Source organism: Pimephales promelas, chromosome 20 (genome assembly GCF_988280905.1).
Source record: "Pimephales promelas chromosome 20, fPimPro1.hap1.1, whole genome shotgun sequence".
NCBI lineage: Eukaryota > Metazoa > Chordata > Actinopteri > Cypriniformes > Leuciscidae > Pimephales > Pimephales promelas.
In genome coordinates, this window is record NC_142788.1 from 28764358 (window position 1) to 28786785 (window position 22428).

The 22428-nt window shown below is 37.1% G+C and overlaps 1 protein-coding gene across 8 annotated transcripts in view; it reads left to right on the top strand.

The window, feature by feature from the left end:
* The window catches only part of nhsa (Nance-Horan syndrome a (congenital cataracts and dental anomalies)), a 102620-nt gene that overhangs the window by 69582 nt on the left and 10610 nt on the right, over positions 1-22428 (top strand). For 2 of the 8 annotated variants that reach the window (XM_089124666.1, XM_039652205.2), the window contains exons 2-5: positions 14177-14329; positions 15955-16094; positions 16192-16236; positions 18048-18110. In XM_089124666.1, the coding sequence (XP_088980792.1) occupies positions 14177-14329; positions 15955-16094; positions 16192-16236; positions 18048-18110 (401 nt within the window). Of the gene's footprint in view, positions 1-7713; positions 7882-14176; positions 14330-15954; positions 16095-16191; positions 16237-18047; positions 18111-21659; positions 22320-22428 lie in introns of those variants that run through there. The other 6 variants (XM_089124667.1, XM_039652206.2, XM_089124669.1 and 3 more) reach the window with 5 other exon arrangements.

Below are 22428 nucleotides of genomic sequence, written 5' to 3' on the forward strand. Positions count from 1 at the left end.
AGGGCTTTAAACGATTCCAGACGATGAATAAGGGTCTTATCAAGCAAAACGATCGCTCATTTAATAAATAAATAAAAAACTTTAAGTTTTATAAGCACAAATGTTCGCCTTGCTCTGTTCTATGACGCGAGTTCGTGACTCTCCTCTCGACTCTCAAATCTTTTTTCGAATCATTTCGTTCGTTGACTAAATGACTCGTAAAAAGATTTGTTCATTTTGACACTGATCACATGAAATGGCGTATGTTTGACACGCCAATTCGTGTTTCCAATCCAATCAGCAAGAGCGAACGCATAACAATGTATAGTGATGATTATTATACCCTATATAGTCCACTCAATGTATCCCAGAATGCATTTTGAAAAGTAGTGTACAACCGATGGTCACTAATCTAAGCCCTACATACCATCATGCATTGCGCTGATTATACATAGGGGGTAGGGAGTTGTAGTTTGAGTTGAGATTTCAGACACAGCCCCTGTTTCTGAGATTACGTTACTAGCACAAAAATGAAAAAGTAATGACAGATTCAATGAAACATTTTCATAAAAGTACTGTCCACATTAAAACCACATTGATTCATGCCTAATGAGTCTCATTTTGTTTTTAAATATATTTTTAATATATCAGAACTCCCAAATAATTTGTGCTCTGACTTGTAATTGAGCTTTAATGGCTCTTTATGATATATATACTGAACTCTTGCTCTTTCCTTCTTTGAATTGCTCCTATTTTGGGTGGTTACCCCCCCACCACACCCTTGTTTGGCTGAATGAGGTATTCAGGTGGTGATGAGCTTAATGGTGATTGGATGAAACTCGACCTTTGCTTAGTTGAATTCAAAAGGGTCTCCAGCGTTGAGCCTAATTACAGGAAAATCTCCATGGCCAGTAGTTGACCTTTCCCCTTGAGTCAGATCAGAGACCTCTGGGTCTGTTAGGAGCGCTGTAATGAGGTGGCTGGGGGGTCAAAGGTCGAGTCTGTGAAAGTAGGTGGTGATGTCTGTGACCCCGGGCACTACAGATAAATGGCCGGTGGGAGGTCCAATGTGTTCATGCGTGTGTTTTGACCCAGAGCTCGCAAGAATGACTGCGGGAAACAGACGCATTGTGAAATAAAAACATTTCTTAAAGGTACAGTGAGTATAGCACAGCATAAGGGAAGACTGAATGGGTTCCCAAACTATTTGACCTATAAATTGGGCCATCAGATGACAGAATGGGGAGAAAAACCTTGGGAGAAACCAGGTTCAGTTCTCCTCTGGTCATTGTGAGCACAACTATTGCAAGTGGCATATAATTTTTTAATACTTTATCTACAATAACCATTACTAACTTGTTTTCAGATACAGTTTGCGATATTGTTCTTTACCTGGCTGTGGAGATTCTGTGAAGTTTAGTATCTGGTGTTACCTTAAACACCACTAGAGGGCATTACATCTCCTGTATTGAAGACAGAAAATGCCTTTATGATGGCGTGGTATTTTATTTGATTCACTGCTAAATCAGTGTGGTGAAGAAGTATTTACATTTACTAATGCACATGACACGGGTCAACATGGCTAAGTTCAATTGGTGTCAGGTGTTTGGTCACATCATCACTAACCGTAAGTGCAGTATGAGCAATAGTACTAGGGAAGTGCAGTCATGAAAATATTCATGTAAAGCACAGGGCAGAGTAATACATCACAGCTGGCTAAACAAAAGTCCTGGCTAAACTTCGCCGAACACTGCTCTGCTCTTCCGTCGGCATTTCAAGATGTTTTTCTCAGGGACTCTGGGGTTTGCGTTCACTTCTGAAATTAGACAGCTGCTCCGAGGGTCTGGTCTCGAGTCGCTTTCTGCTGATTTGTGACTTTGGAAAGGATTTATGTTGTTTTTTTGCTTAGAAAATGAAAGCATCCAGCGGACCTACTGTTTTCAGGGAGTTTTAAAGACATAGAAGCAGTGATCTTAGGTTTAGGAACATGTTCCCATGGGCTGCTGGATATGAGCTTCTTGATGAGTTTGGGTTTGTGCTCCTTAGATCCGGATCTGAGCTTGAGCTGCTATAGTTACAGAGACCAGACCCCGTCAAACAGACCATCGGACTGAGTTTTGCCTGACAGATGAAAGAATGAGTGTCATGAAATAACATTGACCAGAATGTCACAGAGAAGACCACCTAGCAACCGCATAGCAACATCCTGATAACAGGGTTATTACAGTAATATAATAAAACTAAAACCATAAAAATGTAGTTTATGATGTTATATTATTTTTACTAGGAAACAAAAATTGATGCAGTGAAATAACTAAAACTGAAGTTAAAAAATAATACAAACTTTAAATAGACATATTCCAGGGTGGCACCGATATGAAAATATTGGCAGATACCGATAACTCTTCATATTTGAAAGCCGATAACTGATATATTGGCTGATAAATCTAAATCCGAATTTTGGATTGCCTGATTACAAAAACACATCTCACCTTAAAATGACTCAAGCACACAACTTATTATAATTTTTGTATGTAGCATATGACAGATGTTGAACTTTGCTATATTTTCCTTTATTCAGCAATTCAAAACCATCATGGTGAACAGTGCGCATCTGAAGGAAATAATCCATTATTAATTGGCTTTAATACAGTTTATCGGCTAAATTTTCTTATCGATTCGATAACATTAAAAATGAATATGTTGGCCGATACCAATTTTAGGGCTGGGACAATAAATCGATGCATTGTGAATCAAGAAATGATTCTGGATTCTTAGATTTTTCGAATGCATATATATATATATATATATATATATATAAACACACACACACATGTGTATTTTGAACACATTTAGCCTAGAATATTCCTTTCCTGGATTTTTTTTAAAGCTCATCAAATAGGCCAATTTTCACCTCTGTAAAAGCAATTATATGTAATCAGTCAAATTAAGTATTTAACTAAATAAATCTGAAAATTACTGAAGTAGTCTCATTTAATAGCCAAATTGCAGGAGGTATGCAGTTAATTTGAGACGTCACAGTGCATTGTCGTTGTAAATGCATTCAATAACTTGGAAAAACAGACCTATTCTGCATTGAAGAACCTCACACTTGAATATAGTTGTTGAATTTTTTTTTTTTTTTTTTTTTTTTACATTTATGCATTTGTCAGACGCATTCAAGTGACTTCAAGGAAACAACCACGACCTTGCCGTAGTGTTTGACATCTATTGGTGAATTTTGCAAGAGAACTGTAAATGCAGTAAGTCGTTGTATAGAAATGTATATTCTTGAAATGAGAATATTAAAATAAGGAAAAAAAAAATGCAAACAGACTTCTTAATTATAGCCATTTTAAATATAGAGACACCACTTTCTAAAATACCACATTTTTAATTGACTTTCACGGTGGTAAAAGACGCATATCAAAACAAGTTGATGCTGATGCGCTTTGACTGTTCTGGCCGAAATGTCTAATGAAGTTTATTTCTGTCAAAGTTCAGTTTGCTGTCTTACAGGCTCTGGTTTGGAAAGGGAAGGTCTTTAAACCACATCACTTGATTCTTTAATGATTCGGTACGGGCGTCCCGGAGTAATTTCACTTAAATGGCAATGAAGATTACCTATTAATTGTCATTTAAGTGAAATTACTGAATTTAAATATACAAGCTTGATAAAAATGATCATTCTAGAAGAAAATTTCAAATGGCACTTAGAGGCTTTTGCATCTGAACTCTTCATATATATACATATATATATATATATATATATATATATATATAAATATATACATTTTCCAAAATATAAGTTTTATACTGTATATATACATACATATTTCAGAAAATCATCATATTATCATGTGACACTGAAGGCTGCAGCAATGATGCTGAAAATTCAGGTTTCACTAAAATTACACACTACACACATTTTCTATACATTAATATTGGCAAAAAATGTATATAGGCTAAAATAACCTTTTTTTTATCAGAGGTCATGTGGCAACAGTAGTGTTTGAAATCTTACTGTCCTAATGCATACTAAAAAACAGCATACATAAATTTACTTGCATCAAAAATCTTGTTATCTTACAAACCTGTCATATTTTCTTTTGGTTTATTTTTTAATTCTAAATAAATGTTGTTGTCTTAAAGGGATAGTTCACCCCCAAATAAAAATTATGTCATCATTTACTCGCCCTCAAGTTGTTCCAAACCTCTATGAGTTTCTTTCTTCTACGGAACACAAAAAAAGATATTTTGAAGAATGTTGGTAACCAGACGCCATTGACGTTTCCCAACATTATTCAAAATATCTTTTGTTTTTGGAAGAAAAAAAGAAACTACATTAAGGTTTGGAACAACTTGAGGAGGGTGAGTAAGTGATGACAGAATTTTCCTTTTGGGGTGAACTATCCCTTTAAGAAAGCAATAACTGAAAGCCGGGGAATGGTGACGAGTGTGGTTGTACCTGCGGGGCAGTGGCGGCTGTAGCGGTCAAGGAAGCGGGTGGCAGACGCAGGCTTAATAAAACCTACAATCACATTCCTGGATGATCTATGAGCTCCACCTACTGAGACCTGATCAAAGAGTTTCATCACAGAGGAAGGAGCCAAAGATCAGGAGAAAGAAAGACAGACAGAATTAGAGGGAAAGCTTTTCTTCCTGTGCTGAGATCATAGTGGAGATTTTCAATATAATAAAACATAAAAACACTACGGCTATATCCTGCAAGTGTGCAAATGTCCAGCTAAATATAAGCATGCTGACTTTAGCACACTCTTAAGTGTCACTGTTGAAAAGTTAATCACACTTTGGTAACAGTGATGAATTAGCACTCATAAGAGACCCACTGACCCAACAGCCTTATGTCTCACTGATGTTGTGTGTGTGTGTGTGCGCGCCCTTGGCTTCGTTTCAGACTAAGGGTAACCCAGCCAAATTATAGCTGATTTATTAGACGTGTTATTTTTGTCTGAGACTAAAGCTCCTCCCCACTCATTGTGTCCTCGCATTCAGTGCAGATGAATCATTTATGAGCATATTGGAAAGGAACACTAAATGTAATACCTATAGCTATAGCACAGCTTTATTGTAGTTGGGAAAAGGTTGTGATAAAAGATCCTACATACTTAATATGACTGATATTGTTTTAAAAGTGTTTTCATAACTTTGCAGAAACATTGCTTTGGTGTTGTTAGAACATTTCTTTTGAATGTTTTATGAAGCACACTATCACATCCAACCTCGTCCTACATTCAGCATCATCAAAATATTTTTGCCTCGTTCTTTAAAAACTAAAGTGTTTATCAATAACATTAAATGTATTTTAGAGATATAAATAAGGAACATTGTGTTTTTGTTTTTAAATATTGAGGCTATCTACAGAAAACCTTTCAGATTTGAAAACTTTTATCATAACGTTTCCAAACTGTTTTATTTGGTGTTTGTGTTTTTTTGTTTTTGTTTTGGTAAGAAGTATAATTATTGTATTCAGCAAGAACACATTAAATTGATCAGAAGTGTCAATAAAGACATACAAAAAAGATCATTTTAATTTATTTTTCAAATAAATGCTGTTCTTCTGAACTTTCTATTCATCAAAGAATCTCAAAAATAAAAAATCAGTTTCCACAAAAATATTAAACTGCACATCGGTATATACACAACTAACTAATAACAGTCCGAAGTGTTTCATGAGCATCAAATCAGCATATTACAGTGATTTCTGAAGGATCATGTGACTGGAAGACTGGAGCAATGATGCTGAAAATTCAGCTTTGATCACAGGAATAAATTACATTTTAAAATATATTCACATAGAGAACAGTGATTTTAACTTGCAATAATATTTCACAATATTGCTGATTTTTCTGATCAAATAAATGCCACTGGTGAGCATAAGTGACTTTTTTTATGGTGTGGTTTATAGAATGTTTGCAGTGTAACCTGTCTGCAACCAAAATGCAATGTTGTGAAGTGCTGTAAAGGTGTTTTATGCTAATGCACAGAATTTTTAACTACTATAAACACACATCCACCTCTCTTGTCTCAGGTGTTAACAGCTTTGTGTGTTTAAACACTGTTCTTGTGGTCTCACTTCAGCATTTGGTCATGGTGGCGCCAAGGTCAGCAGAGGCTGAGAGTGGGTCGGATTAGAGGAGATTAAGATGGAGGCGGGTATCTCTCTCTCTCTCTCGCTCTCTCTCTCTCTCTCTCTCTCGCTCTTTCTCTCTGTTGCTCCCTTCGTCTATGATTGTGTTTGTAATCAACACAGAATAAGTGTCCTTGTCTTTTTGAGACATGTCTCAAAGCCTTGCATATGAAATCTCCTCTTATTTAGTCAGCAATACTTATGCAAATGAGAACCTCCAAAGGGAAATGTCATTGCTCAAAGGTTGCACTTAAAACAAAGTTTTTACTTTGTCTCAGATGTTTTTTTCTAAAATTAAATTTGTTTAGGCATAATCGAATATGGCTGTGCAGTTCATTTGGATTGTTTAGCTTTTTTAACGATTAATATTCAATGTCTGGCTTTCTATTGCAGACGATGCTCATTTGAGTTTGAGACATTGTTTAGATGTATTCTGGCACTCAAAACTACACATGTGAGATTAGTGCCCAAGGGTATCAGGAAATAGTCTCCATTTGCTCCCGATTTAAGCCCACTGCTGTATGAGAAACAATTGAGACGCTAAGGAGATGTTATTTGAGTTTATTCCCCTCTGTTATTGACCAGGTTAAAGAGCTGATCTGTAGTTTACCATCTGACTCTTCTACACCACCATGACACAGTGGTGATTAGTGTACCAGCTAACATAACACACACACACACATAGACAGACACATATGCAAGTCTGTTAGTACACTAGCCGCAACTCACAGTAAAGACAACCCATTTATTGTAGTAACTGAGCCATTTCAACTTTGGCTCTGAAAACAATAGGTTGTAACTTGCATACTGGTTTCTTGTACTGAGGATCTTAGAGCACAAGTCCTTGTTTTATGGGTCGTTTAATTGTAGCCTCATTGACAGTATTGGACTATTTGTCAATAGACAGGATGTAGCTATTATACTGTGTCTAGTGCCCAAGAAAAAGTTACAGACCTTTAACCTTTAACAAACTTACTATGGTCTTCCAGCTCCACTAACAAAGAGCAATGGAAGTCTGAAATTACTGTGCTACTAAATAAATCACAAGACTGATGGCGTCCCAGGTTTCCCAAATACCTCTGTCTATAATTATCTGGACAAACCGGTAATAACGCCCTCAAACACACAATTTTGGTTGAGCCAGAAGTTGACATATCAGACCGTCCAGTCAAACAGAAAGTTTTGAAAGGGCACCTAGTGTTTTCATGCTTTGTTTCTGCATATTAAACCTCTTTGATGTCGATTTTTAAGTTGCCTTGAATTGCTGATTAGTGTGAATCGATCATGCATACATGAGTCTGTGCAACTAGCTGCATTAACTGGCCAGGGTCCCACCAGGAGTGGTGTGGATTAGTGACCCTGTGCTTCCTTCCTTTGGACTGCTCTATGAAGCATAACAGGATTACAGTGGCCCAAGTGGCCGGACTGAACCATGTGCACCAGCAATAGGGGGTAGAGGATATCTAGGGTAAAAGGCTGGAGATTGGGGGGGTGGCAGATGTTGCAGCAAAGCTGAGTTGAAAGTAGCCTGAGGCCTCAGTCAGTCAGAGAGAGAGGGAGAGAAAGAAGTGTGCTGTTATTCCATGGGGTGATGAACAAGCCCCAGGGGGCTGAAGCAGAAAAGCTAATGAAAACATGAGAAAAAATCAAGGAGGAAGATAGAGACACACTCATCCCTTGCTGACCATCTCGGCTGAGACAGTCCACCACAGTAATGGCTCTCGGATGCTGCGTGCCGCTGAGGTCTAAAGGTACGGTAGATGTCTCCTGTCATTGTGACATCTTGAATGCTACACTTTGTAGCTTTTTATGGCTGTCTATTGATTTGGAGTTGACCCATAACTCTCAAATTCCGTTTGCAATCTTATCCCTGGATGTAATTTGATGTATAGCCTAGAAACTCTGACTTAAGTGAACTCATGTCATTTGAATGTTACTAAGTCTACTTTTGCATCATTTTTACAGTGTGAAATGTGCATTACTTCGCTTCTTTGGTGACCCAATGGACTTATTAACCGCGTTGTATGGTTGTGATGTTGTGTACCTGAAAGATTTGCCAGATTGACACACTATTTAGGCTAAACCAAACTTTTGACTTGTGGTAATACCAAATGTGCTGTGACCTGTGGGGAGGGAAGGTGGTCTTCAGTGAGGCGTGGTGTCATTGGAACGAATGGCTAACATTTGGAGGGCTAGACTTTCCCACGTCAGAAGGTGTGTGTGTGTGTGTGTGTGTGTGTTTGGATTGGAGAATGCCAGTGGTCGGGGTTTGGCTCAACCAGTGGCTGGTGATTAGAGGGTGATTGTAGACTGAAGATGGTGGGTTTGAGCTTGGGAAACAGGACAACCTTAAAGTACATTCACACTGACAGCAGTTAAAATAGCTGGGTGTCACTATGCTTTTTCTCGCAAGTAGTTTGTAGGGATGCATGATATATTGGTATGGCCAACTCTATGTAATTGAATATGCAGTTTTTCATACTTTACATTATAATGTATATTTACTTGCATTTAAATGATCGCACCATTCTTTGCATTCTCATTTGGAGTTACTGTATTGCATGCCATAGTACATTTGCATAAAATTGGGCTCAATTTAGTTTACAGGGCCAAAGTCTAGATTCTGCACCCTTGATTTTTACAATAAAAGAGTTCGGATGAAATCCAACACTGTAACTATGAAATGTTCACACAGAATGTTCTGTCGTAAAGTATCAATTCAATTTGAATGTTTGAGGTTTTAGAATATCTGCAATGATTTGGCGCCAAGGCCTCCAATTTCGGCTTTGGCTTTCCAACTGTGCTGTTAAAAAAATGCCATTTTACATGTTTAATCTGCAGATAGCATTGATGATTGAAGAATAGCACTGACTTTGGAAAGATAGCTAAGAAAACAGGGAACAGGACCTGGAAAGGAAAAGGTTCAATGATAAAGTCTGTCCTGCTTCCCATCTCCACTTTTCATGCCAGAATAAGCCTGTTGGCTTATCTCAGATGATACAATCAGTAGACAAGCGGTCTCCACAAACCATCTCTATTGTTTTTGGGAATTGTTTACTTGTGTCATTGTGGAACAGAGGCATTGGAGATGACCCGTTTTTACCACATTTAAGTAGTTCTCTGATTTGTGTGGACGAGGGGGATTTCACCAAGACTTAATTGTGCCTGTTAGTGGTTTAGGCTATTTGCACATTTTCTTGTTTTGTTTAACGCTTGATTCCTTAAAATGAATTAATGGATTAGTTAATGTTCATCTCTATAATGAATAACTGCTGCTATGATCACTAGATAATGTACAGAGAGGGACTCTTTTGAATTAACTTTGCACTCCTGTTTTCAAAAGTGTGGAAACCCCTGTTGTTTCTTTTTCTCAGTTTAGTGTGGAAACACTTTAGGGTGTTTATCAATTAGGTGCAACAGCTGCTGAAGAGACCCATGTAGACAAATGCCCTTCTTTCTCTGAGGTGTTCGGACTGTGGAGGGATAGAAAGAAAGAGTTGTTATTCCAGTTAGAGATCACTGCTGGGTTGCTCTTTACCCCATGCTGCTAAACAACTAAAAACCAAACAGCTCTATAAGGAGAGATATCCCAGCCCCCCTTCCACACAACTACCCTGTCTTGAATCAACCGACTGACTGAGCTTGAGATATGCTTGAGGATCTTGTAGGCTATTGCTTGCCTAAAAAAATAAGTCTTGCCTGTAAGTCTTAGAATAAGAATCAACATGGCTTTGTCTTTTCAGAATGTGTAGGTTAAGGTGTGAGATCCCTACTGTTACTATAATGGTACTAATGGATTTCATACAAATGCTTCTGGGTCAAATTCACCATTGTCATTAGTTTTTAATAATGCATTCAATAATGCACTTTATTATTTATGCAATGTCCCCATTTGACCCCACCCATAGTACCAAACGTAACTAAATATTCTGTTTGTAGATTCTATTTTAGTTTAAAGGAATATTCACACCAAGTATTTTCACCACAAAAACATGCAAACATTCATTTTGGATTTTAATTTATTTTAAATATATATAGAAATATTGCATTATATATTAGTACATATATAATTTTACATATATATTATATTATTTTAAATATAAATATCTAGTATTTTTAACTTTATAGAATCATTGTTTTAATTTGTATTAATTTAATGTATTTATTTCTTTACAAAAAAAAATATTTTATATTCAACCTCTATTTTATTGTTATTTATTACATTTACCTAAAGGGCAATCACCTATTATATAATGTGATAAATTCAACAATGTTTTTTGCAAATTATATAATTTTTTTTCTTTATAGCATAAAACTTTAAATTTTCACTTATAGATTATTAGATTCATATATTAGAGTATATTAGATTTACATATATATAAACTTTCTCAGAGATTGATGACCAATTGCCATGGCACCTAACTGTTGTTGTGTGGACATTTTTTTGTGTTTAGTTGCATGGCGTGATTCTGTGGTTTTCATGTTGATTGTGAGTTGATGGGCTGCGATGCTATGCTACATCCCCATGGTTGACTGGAGCCGTGTCTGTGTGAGTAAAGGGAACTGAGAAGGGCAAGAGTTCAGTCCTCAGCGGGGGTCACACTTGGAAACCCTACTTTAAACCTTCCTAATGCTTCCCATCACACTAAGGCTGTTTAAAATGCAGGCAAATCGGATTTTTTCTCTCAAATCAGGTCTTTTCAAGCAGACTGTCCGCACTATTAAAGGCAGGGATAACATTTTTTGTTATGCGGGCTAAAAGTCACTTCACAAACCAATCAATAAGCTAAATGTATTTATATGTAAATTTATTGTCTACATTTATATTTATTACCCTACCTGCCTGTCAATGGATGTATTTCCATACCTCTGCGCACCTGCTCGCTCGCACAGACATCACACGTCATCAGTGCGTTTCATGCTATGAGTTAGACAGACGTCGGTTTTGTCTGGAAAAAATCGTCCGATGATGCAAAAATCGTCATTTTGTGTCATCAGAGGACTTTTTGTCCAAAGGCTAAAAACTACAGTCGGTAGTCGGGTCTGTCCCGCATGTTCTCAACCCGCCCATAGAGGGTGATCTCACTCACAGAATGAACACATAGTGTCGGCCATCTTTTTTTGGAAGCTAAGCTAGCAGGCTCTTGTTCTGTGGAGAAAGCTGAGTAGTAACTTTAGGGGTTACCATCCTCTTTTTCCCGGACATGTCCGGCCGTCGATGACCGGGATTCAGCTGCAGTCGCATCATGGAGACTCACTAGTAGCCTAGACGTGTTGTTTATTTACTGCGCTCTGTTACCGGTAGGCGTGGCCTCCTAGGGCAGTGAAGCAAGTGCATTCTGGGAGTTGTTGTCTTTCATCCGCATAAGCCAAAAATACATTTTCTGTCTTTTCTCAGGCTAGAAAGCTCCAAATTAAAAAAACACACAAAAAAAAAACACATTTCTTCTACATAAATTACCCATTTTAAATACACATTCATCTTTCCAGAGGTGAAGTATCCCTTTAAGTTCCTCTTTCTCTGAACCACAGCTTCTCCTGACATAATGCTGTGAAATCGGATTTTGGAAGTGTTATTTTTCAGAGTGAAAGGCAGCTATTACATCTAAGGCCCGGTTCATCTTCACATGTGAAAAGTCTTTGATCCAGACTCGGAACTGGCCCAGGACACCGGTCCTGCTCGCTTCCAGACAGATACTCTCCTGAAATGAAACCTTTGAATCTAGTCCCAGATGGGAGAAATCAGAAATGAGAGGAATAATCTGGCATAACTACAAAGGAGAGCGGGGTATGGGATGGCAGAGGTGGTCTGCAGAACAGCTGAAAGACAAATCCAGGACGACACAGAGCAGGAACGGCCCGGAAATGCAGACGCCTTTCGTCTGGTAAACACAAGGTCCATGATGCATTATCTCGGAAGAGGGCTCTGGTCATGTCAAGATCACTCTGCATGATTCTGTAGCAGTGGATCATCTTTAAAGATTTTAATTATTTATTTTTGGGATAATAAACAGTATGTTTAAACATAATTTGGGGACAAACTTTTAAATAGTGAAAATTGCTCTTAATCTTACTGTTTGAAAGTTGGGGATCAGAACAGTTTTTAATGTTTTTGATAGAGGTCTCTTATGCTCACCAAGGCGGCATTTATTTGACCAAATTGTGAAATATTATTAAAAATGAAAAGAACAGTTTTCAAAGTCAATATATTATGAAATATAATTTATTCCTGTGATCAAAGCTGAATTTTCAGCATCATTACTCCAGTCTTCTGTGTCGCATGATCCTTCAGAAATCACTCTAATATGATGATTTGATGCTCGAGAAACATTTCTGATTGTTATCCATGTTGAAAATGATGACATATAATAAATAAAACTGATGAGACATGAAACTTAACCCATTTAAAAAATAAATAAAATACATAAATAAAATAAATAAATAAAAAATAAATAAATAAAACATTGAGAAAATGCATACATTTGAATGTAAATGTTCCTCTGCCAAGTAAATATGTTTTTATTAAAAAAGGAAATTTTTAGTTTATGCAATATCACCATAGATTGTTGCAAAGCAAATTTTACTTTATTATTAATATTAACAAAATTGACCCTTGTAGACTATAGAAAGCACATTTTATTGTTATTTGCATCATGACGTAATTTTGCTGTGCAAAATATGTGTGTTTGCGTGTCAGACATAGGACACACACACACACAGAGATAACAGATACAGAGTTGTGCTCTATTGAGTTTGTGACCTAGATTGCTCTGCATTAATGCTGGTGACAGGAACGTCTCATATAGAGGAGCTGAACGTCTATTCACTCGGATTACAGCCAACACTGCCGGCAGCATCCCAGTCACACAGACCCTCTGTGTCTATTCAGAACTGAGGAGCTCATGTGTTTGCATGAAAAATATCTATTATGTCTATTTCCTGTTTTTATGAGCATGCGAACAAGAATTAAGTAATATTATAATATTTGTGATTTATACATTTCATACAAATGGTTTAGTCTGAATCAGCTCATTTTGAATGTCTGTCAATGGAAAGAGAGATGGTTTTAGCCCCCGTATGGCCTTTACCAGCCAGGCCTAACGGGATCGGATCTGCATCCCAATACTATAGTTATGGGCTGCGTCTGCAATGGCATACTCTTGAGTATAGGTACTTATTTTGTACTTTGCAAGTGCTTAAAAAAATTCTACATAGGATGAATGTGTGCATATGAATGTGATATTATCATGTGTGATATTGCACAAAGTAGATCTGATTTTAGGTGCAGATCTAGTTTGAAATACGCTGTGCCACTGTAGCCTGCTTATGTTTGCTTTAGGCTCATGAATGAGGGTGTTTGGCTCCATTAAATCCTTTTGTTTCTCACACACTGATCCATTAGCCACTGGCAGATCGCAGCATTGTTTGGGTATTTGAGGTTATTTGCACTTCACACCGGTTGTAGCTTCTCTGAGAGTGTTTGAGGAAGTGATTAGAGCAGGTTTATAAGCAATGTTAAGAGTTAAAGCTCTCAATCAGTGCAAAATAATCCTGTAAAAAAAAAAAAAAACGGTAAACAATGGCAGCTGTGGTTGCCAGCATCATCCTGTAAAAATACGGTGTGTTACTGTTTTTGAAAGTAAACAGTTAAATACTGTATTGTCAGCTACAGTATAACACGTTAATTTAACAGCTGTATGCTCGAACACAAAAACAGTAACACACCATATAGTTACGGTATGATGCTGGCAACCACAGCTGCCAGTAGTTTACGGTTTTTTACAGGATTATTTTTTACAGCGTGACTGACTGTCTCTGGGAATCTTATAAAGTCAAGAGAATGTGTAATGAAGCCCATCTAACAATATAGTGGAGGTACAGAAATGACATTTTTAAAAAGGAAGCTACCTTGTATTTCCCTTTTCCGGCCTTTTTTACGGTAATTAAGTTGTAAACACCCTCAAATTAATGCAGTATGTTACTGTCAACATAAACATATGGCCACTAATGTGTGAATGATGTCTTTGTTTGTGGTTCTCTCTGCAGCACTGTCTAATCTGGACGTTGAGAGTAAGCTGAGTGGACACTACCAGGCCCCTTGGCTCCTGCAGAGGAACGTGTTCCTGCCCTCGACCCGGCCCGCCTGCGTCCAAGAGCTGCATCGACATGCCAAGCAGAGCCTGCGGGCGCTGTACAGAGGTTAGAGACCTTTACTAATCACTACCGCTCCATGATCAATCCTCATATTTATTCCTTCATCCTGAGAACACCTTCTCAATCACATCTCATCTAAGCAAAGTTGTTTGGGTCATTCATAATACTCCATTCAGACACCGACCGCCCTCTAGTGGAGGAAGATGGAAACGTCCCAGTTTACAAACATTTATATAGTATAGTATTTGTAAATATTTAGAATTTTTCGTTTTAAGTTTATTTTGAAGTATCTCTATGTAGATTGAATTTTTAGTTTGTTTCAGTTTTAGTTTTACTAATTTTAGTGCTTTTTTTTTTAACTGTTTTTTTTTTTTTTTTTTTCAATTACTAGCCAAGGCAGCATTTAAAATTTTTGGTTAAGTTTTCCATCGAATATTTATATATATTATTTGATTTCAGCTGTATTTCAATTTTTAAAAAGTATGTTATTAATAGTTGTTTAAGTTTAGGTTAACATAACTTTAACAAGATAGTATTTTTAGTTTTAATTTTAGTTAAAGTTATTGTAATTTTATTAAGTGATCTTGTAATTTGTATTAGTTTTTCTAAGTATTTGTGTATATGTAATTTATTTTATTTCAGTTTTAGTAATTTTAGTACTTAAACTTTTCGAAGGCAACTAATATTTTCTTGAAAATAATTTTTGAAAAAGTAGCGATTAGTTTTTAAATATGTATCGATTCACTTTTGAAAAAGTAGCGATTTAACTGAATCTATAAGTCAGCTGTTTAATCCTGAAAATTATATTCTGGTGCGCTTAACGTTATAATTTTCTCAGAGTTTAAACTCCTGTGTAATAGTGGCCTAGGCTATTAAGCAACTCAAACATACCAAACCAACAATTACTAAAAACACACAAAAACTTATTTTGCACGGGCATTGCACTAGTATCAATAAAAAGAGCAAAGTTAAAGGTGCAGTGTGCGACATCTAGTGGTGAGGTGGCGAATTGCAGCCCAACCGAAGTTACATACGGTGGCCGACAGGAAAAGATGTTAAACAACGAGGTTTCTTTACAAAGATAAATTAAGAAATTAGGTTAACTTAATTATTCAGTAAAATGATATGTTATTGTTACTTGTTCATCATTGTGTCAGTGTTTTCTCCGCTGACTTTAGCTAGCTTCTTCAACATAGCGTTTGTTCGTTTAGGGCTCCCGTAGAAACATGACGCCGCATTTCAATGAATGTGGACCCGTGGTGTATAGATAGAAATGGCTCATTCTAAGGTATAAAAACATAACGGTTCATTATGTAAGGTCTTTATACACCACTGAAAACAGGTATGTGCATTATATTGCATTTCTGTCAACAGATCCTCCTAAATATTACACAATGCACCTTTAAAACAACTGAAAAGGACAAATGCCAAACATCATGATTATTTCAAACGTGTGAATTAGGATTTCATTTCTATTTGTAATTACTAGTGGTGCTTGTGTTGCAAGTATCACTGTTATTTTATTGCTCATTTGAACAAACTCCTAACTCTTAGTATTACACTTCAGAGTATATATACCTCACTATCTGTGTTCCAGACATTATTATTCCTCTTGTTGATATAAATGACGGATGGATTTGCCTTGTGTTTGTGTAACTGCACATCATCAGACCAGCAGCAGAGGCAGGAGGTCAGCGAGAGGCAGCGGAGGGTCACCATCTCCATCTCCATGGCTCCGCCCATCATGCCCAGTTACCCGTCGCCCCGCGCCCACAGGACACGCCAGCAGAGAGAGAGACACCTGACCACGGTAAACATGTGCCCGCCTGTTACTGCAGACCCGGTCTATAGTGGGACTGCTTGTAGACGGTGTGATCATGATAATGATAGTGTGTCTGTGTGTTTAGGAAAGGACAGAGAGAGACATAGAAACTCAGACAACACAAACACAGGTAAACGCACGCCTGTGTGTCACGCTAAACCGACACGCTGCACTGCATGGAGATATTTTGTTTTAGATCAATCAGTCCACCATTGTTGTCCTTTATTTGTGTATGTGTATACCCTTGTGAAAAAGTATTTGCTATGCTTATTTAGTGCTTATTGTGAGACATGTGAGACAAAGTATGAAATACTTTGAAATTAAATACTTATTTCAATCCACCTTCATATAATACCAAAATGGTCTCAGAAACATTACCGAACCCTGCTTTCAGAGCAGATTTCAAGAGTGTAACGCAGTCCCTCCTACTACACCTCGGCAGTTTGAAATATATAGGCTATATAGTATACAAATTTTTGTCAAAAATATAGATACTGAAATATATCTAGAACTCTTCCAATACTCATTTTCCATAGATACACGATAACAGCTGCGCTTTCTCTCTCTCTCGTCTCTCCCGACAGCGAATTACACACAAACCCGCCTCCCCTCTCTCGCTCGTTTCATTTGCTCCGGATGAACATTGTTGGTGTTGCAGTGCTTAATTTCGGTGGGTTTTCGTGTATTGTGGATAATTTGACTCATTCCCGCAGATTTTGTCCTCACACTCACATAAAGACGTCTCTCACTACTAAATTGTTTTCTTTTTTACAGCTTATCGCACTTATACAGTCAAATACACACACAAAATAATGTCAAAATGCTGGTCTTAAAGGGATAGTTCACTTTGAAATTTATTTTTGGTATGTTTTAGCTTACCTCAAGGGCGTCTTTGTTTCCGCAGTAGTTAAAATTTTGATATTTTTAGGTCAAACCGTTCTTGTCTGTCAGTCATATAATGGAGGTCTATGGTCACCACCTCAAAGAGCATGCACAGAAGTCCAAATTAAACATGATTTAATGACTCGTAAATGTAAGTACACATTGATGGCCTAAGACACGAAACGAGCAGTTTGTGTGAGAAAACGAACAGTATTTATATAGTTTTTACCTCTTGTAAGCATAGCCACAAAACGCCCGCGCCCTCAGATCACTTGTGGTTACTATATAAGCCAGGTATAATAAATAACTATGCAACCTGGCTAAATAACTATATTAGCCAAGTTGCCAGTTCATTTGGTCATTTTAATTGAATGATCATTTAATGTTTATTTTGATCCAGCTGATCCGAAAGCAGGGAGCATCTCTCTGGAGGTCGTGCTGTAAGGACGTTATATGTATACCAGGCCGGTCATTATGAAAATAACTCCTCTTTTGCAGCCAACCGTGCAGCCGTGAGGACAAACAACCTTCATTTCTTTGTTTAACAGAGTATGATAACAACACTATTTCTTTCAGGATGTTTTAGGCTGCTAACAGACGTTCGGTCAGCTGTGTTGGATTATGTGTATCTTTACTTACCACACTGTAATCTAACCATCAGATGAAAACACATGATTCCATCTTGTTCATGTTTACTTGACTTGTTTTTCATCGTCATGACAAGTGACAACATATTGCTGATCGCTTTGGGTCTATAGAGTGCTGATATATTTTTGTATATCACCGTTTCCCTTGACTAAAACGCTATGGGATTTTTCTTTTGGATTGTTGCAGTTAATAAGCTTTTACCAACAGAAGTTTATGATTTTAAGAATTTGAGAATTTTGTGAGCCTAAATACAATCTTCAGACGAAGCGGTAAGGGGTGTGCATAAGACTGACATGACAAATTCATGCAGAAGTACCTGCACCAGACAATTCCCTCATTGTGTACCTTTATGTGTTCATGTTCATCCTCATATTCATGTCCATCTTTTGTGTTTGTTTATGTGTGTTGTAGTTCCAAAGCACCCGGTCCTCCTCCCCTACTGAGTGTTGTCATTTTTCCCCATGGAGCAGAAAGGTATTTTACAACCGAATGTCTCCTAAATCCTACTTTCACTCTGTTTTACATCCCTAATCAAATCAGAATCATGAGGCCAAAACTCAGAACTTTAACAATATTGATGTTTATTCAGATATCATTCGCTTCTGAATGAAACCAAATCTTAACATGGCTCTAACATGGCTCGTTCTTTAAAACTTCTCTTCTGATGCTATACCTTCTGTTGTTCAGAACGCCTGACCTAACATCTGGATCGATTAACATCTTCTGTGCATGTGTGTGCAAGTCTGAATGAAAGAAAATGTGTGTATTCTAGTGGCCGAAACTTATTTTTGTATGCATTTTACAAAAATATGAAGCAGCACAACTGTTTTCAACATTGATTATAAGAAATGTTTCTGCAACAAATCATCATATTAAAGTGATTTCTGAAGGATCATGTGACACTGAAGACTGGAGTAATGATCACACTCAGAATAGAAACACAATTTTTAATTGTAATAACAATTCATACTGATTTTGATCACATAAACGCAGCCTTGGTGCGCAGAAAACACTTATTTCAACTGCCGCCAAGTGTATTTTTCCAAAGCATATTTTGTAAAAGCACTCATCATCTTCCATTTATGTCAAATACTTCAGTTGACTTCAGTTCATAATATAACACATCTCAATGTTTACAATTATGGCTGTAAAACAATTTAATTTAGAAGTAGCTGTAAATAATTCACAAAAAATAAATAAAATTACACAATAAATGTACTTTTTAGATAATTGGCCAAATAAAATCATTAAAAAAATCTAATTATATTTTTGCACTTCTGAATGTTTTTGAATTACCTTTATCATATACTGTATCTACAGTTTCTGTACTGACTTTAAATACTCAAATAAAAACAAAATCTCTGTGAAATTCACTACAAAGGCATTAAAACCATGTTATAAAACAAGTAATCAAGATTGACATGAATTCCTGCCATTTCATGCAGTACTTCTACTAGACACTTTAGTGGGTTTCATTTTATATACAATATATACATTTTTCAGTTGTAGTCTTATAAAGGCACCTGAAATAATACACTGAGTGCAATGTAATGTTGTAAAAAAATACACATTTAACAAAGTCAGTGATGTTTAAGTGAACATAAACAGTTGAGAAAGAAACGCATGTGTAACAGTATAATGGATCTGTGCGTCAGGTCTTAAAGTGACAGGAGCCTAATATACCTGCTGCCAAATTATGCGATAATATTAAAAATATCTAAATGGCGGTCTTTCCCCATGGTATCAATGTCAAAATTGTGGCCAGTGAAAATGCTGAGTGGCAAGTAACTTTGGAAACCTCAAGCCACAAAAAAAGTTCATGTCAAGCCCTGCTAGTAATGCTGTATAAATAAAAATTTGCACCGACTAATAAAATGTTGTCCTTCTCATACCCTCTCAAGCATTATGCGCCAGAAAAACAGTATGTGAGGAATGTCTTCTGGGATGTGCACACACACACACACGCGCTAGTCTGTGGTTTCCTAATGACAGGGTTTCCAGTGTAGAGCTGCTGCCTGACTGTGTGTGTGTGTGTGTGTGTGTGTGTGTGTGGCAGAAAAATATAATTGCCCATCAACTCCCCACACTGTGGCTTACCCACAAACCCCTGCCTGAGTGCCTGACTCCAACATAGATGCTTTAGAGAGTGAACAAGAGAACAGAAGCACTCCATCTTTTGAAATTTTGTCTTTGATTCACATCTGTCTTTTTTGATCAATCTTACAGCATATGCAGCATCCAAAATAAATGCAAGTAAAAAAAGGCTTTGTTCCTTAAGTTACCATCTATGACGTGTCAGTTTGATCTACAGGCTGGTAACGTGGAACTGCAATATAATGTATGCTTCATAAGTCGAATGATAAAAATAATAAACTGACCCTGATCGACGAATCCAAAAAATATTTGAGCATCAAATCATCATATTGGAATGATTTCTGAAGAATCATGTGAATCACTGAAAGGAGTTGTTCACTTTTGAAAAAACTTTTGCTGATAATTTATGTCATCCAAGATGTCCATGTCTTTCTTTCGTCAGTCGAAAAGAAATTAAGGTTTTTGATGAAAACATTCCAGCATTTTTCTCCATTTAATGGACTTCAATGGGGACCAAACGGCTCAAGGTCCAGTACAAACTACAAACTGTTCAAAGGGCTTTAAACTATTCCAGACGATGATTAAGGGTCTTATCAAGCGAAACGATCGCTCATTTAATAAATAAATAACAAATTTAAGTTTTATAAGCTCAAATGGTCGCCTTGCTCTGTTTCGTGCAGTGGTGGAATGTAACGAAGTACAAATACTTCGTTACTTTACTTAAGTACATTTTTCACGTATCTTTACTTTACTTAAGTACAATAAATAGTGCCTACTTTTTACTTTTACTTCGTTACATTTTGCAGCAATTATTCTACTTTCTACTCCACTACATTTCTACAACTTCTGTTACATTTTCGTTACATTTTCTGATCAGTTTTTCCCCTGCCAAAACGTAATCTGACCGTCCGTTCGTTGCACGTTTGTCTCACCAGTGACGTTTGGTTGCCATAGATATAGTATATCAACCCGGGCGGTCACACTAAATGCGTCTCACACGCAGTGCGTTTATAGCGCAACTCATACGCGAAAATTTGTTTTTATGTGCATAGTAAACGCACCGTGTGTAATATATGTTTGGTTTGGTTAGGATTATGGCAAGCCAAGAGGTTCAGAATTACACCTAAATGAATCGCGTTTACTGCCAAACATATTAACGTAGTAAGGATAAGCATGATATTGCCTAATTGCAAGCTTGTTTCAGAAATGGTGACATTTTTTTCCATCATTATTGAACATCATTATTGGAGTATTAGGTTGAATGAGTTAGAATTAAATGTTTTATTAATCATTAGAAAATAGACATTAAGATAATAAATTGTTATGCAAGTACTTTTACTTTTAATACTTAAAGTACATTTAAAATAAAGTACTTTTTACTTTTTACTTAAGTATGGTTGTCATTGTGTTACTTCTACTTTTACTAAAGTAAATATTTATCTGGGTATTTGTACTTTTACTTAAGTACTGAGATTCAGTACTTCCTCCACCACTGGTTTCGTGACGCGTGTTTGTGACTCTCCTGTTCGAACACGTTCATCAAAATGAGCGAATCTTTTTCCAAGTCAATACGTCCGTTTCGTTCGTTGAATGAACTCGGAAAAAGATTCGTTCATTTTGATGAGAGTCACGAACGTGCGTCACAGAACAGAGAAACCTTTAAGGACACCAATTTTCTTTGCAAATTTATAATGTATCGTAAATAAATAAATTTTCTTCCTTAAGATTCAGGGGGCATAAGTCAGGACACCCCTATGTTAAATTCCCATAGAGTCATTATTTTTTAAAGGCCAGTTATTTCAGTATTTCCTTTGGCCAGTTCCCAGGCCTTTGGTATTAAAATATCCCCACGTCAGCACATACCCTTCACCATACCTAGAGATCGGCATGGTTTTATTTCAGTTAGCCTAATAGCTGGTTTGATTTGCCTTGAGAGATGATCTTATGGAAAGTACCCCATGCCGATCTCTAGGTATGGTGAAGGGTGTGTGATGATGCATGGTGTGTAAGCACTGTAGGTCTTGTAGACGTACTATAACTTTCAGTTTCTCAAGTTTCCTCGCGTCCCATCTTTCTTTTTCTGGTTTCGAATTTCATGAATGGCATTCTTTCATTCCCCTGATGTCTCGTTTCTTTTCTAATCAAAATAGCCCTTTGAACGCAAGCCAGATGGAGAAATCAAACCGTCACATTTGGCTCATTCCCAGCCCCCTACTTTCCCTCTTCTCCTGCTCATTTTGGCTCCATACCCTCCTTTTCTTTTTTCTGCTTTGATCCCGTGCTTTCCAATACTCCACTTCACCCCTTGCCCCTCATTTCAGCGCCGGCAAACAAAAAGGCCATAAACTCCCTTTGATTCTGTCCGTCTGTTTTTGTGCCTCTTCCCTCTTTCTTTTCCTCCTCCTCCGCCTATGGTTTTGGGAGAAGTTTCCGTGGTAACACTTTTTTTTGGCTGCTGTTTATTGTGAGATCCTCATTGGGCGGCTGGGAAAGCGAAACACGTAGACTTGATATCACAGCTCTCTTTAACACTGCACATTGACAGCCCTAAACATTTCAAACCTTTTTACGCTCTGTAAACTTCACAAGGTAAGTTTGTACAGTAGCTTTAACTCATTAGATTAGCTGCAAAGTTAACTATCTGACAGGATTTAGTAAGTGTACTTCAGCTGGTGCAGTGGATGACAGCTGAAAAGGG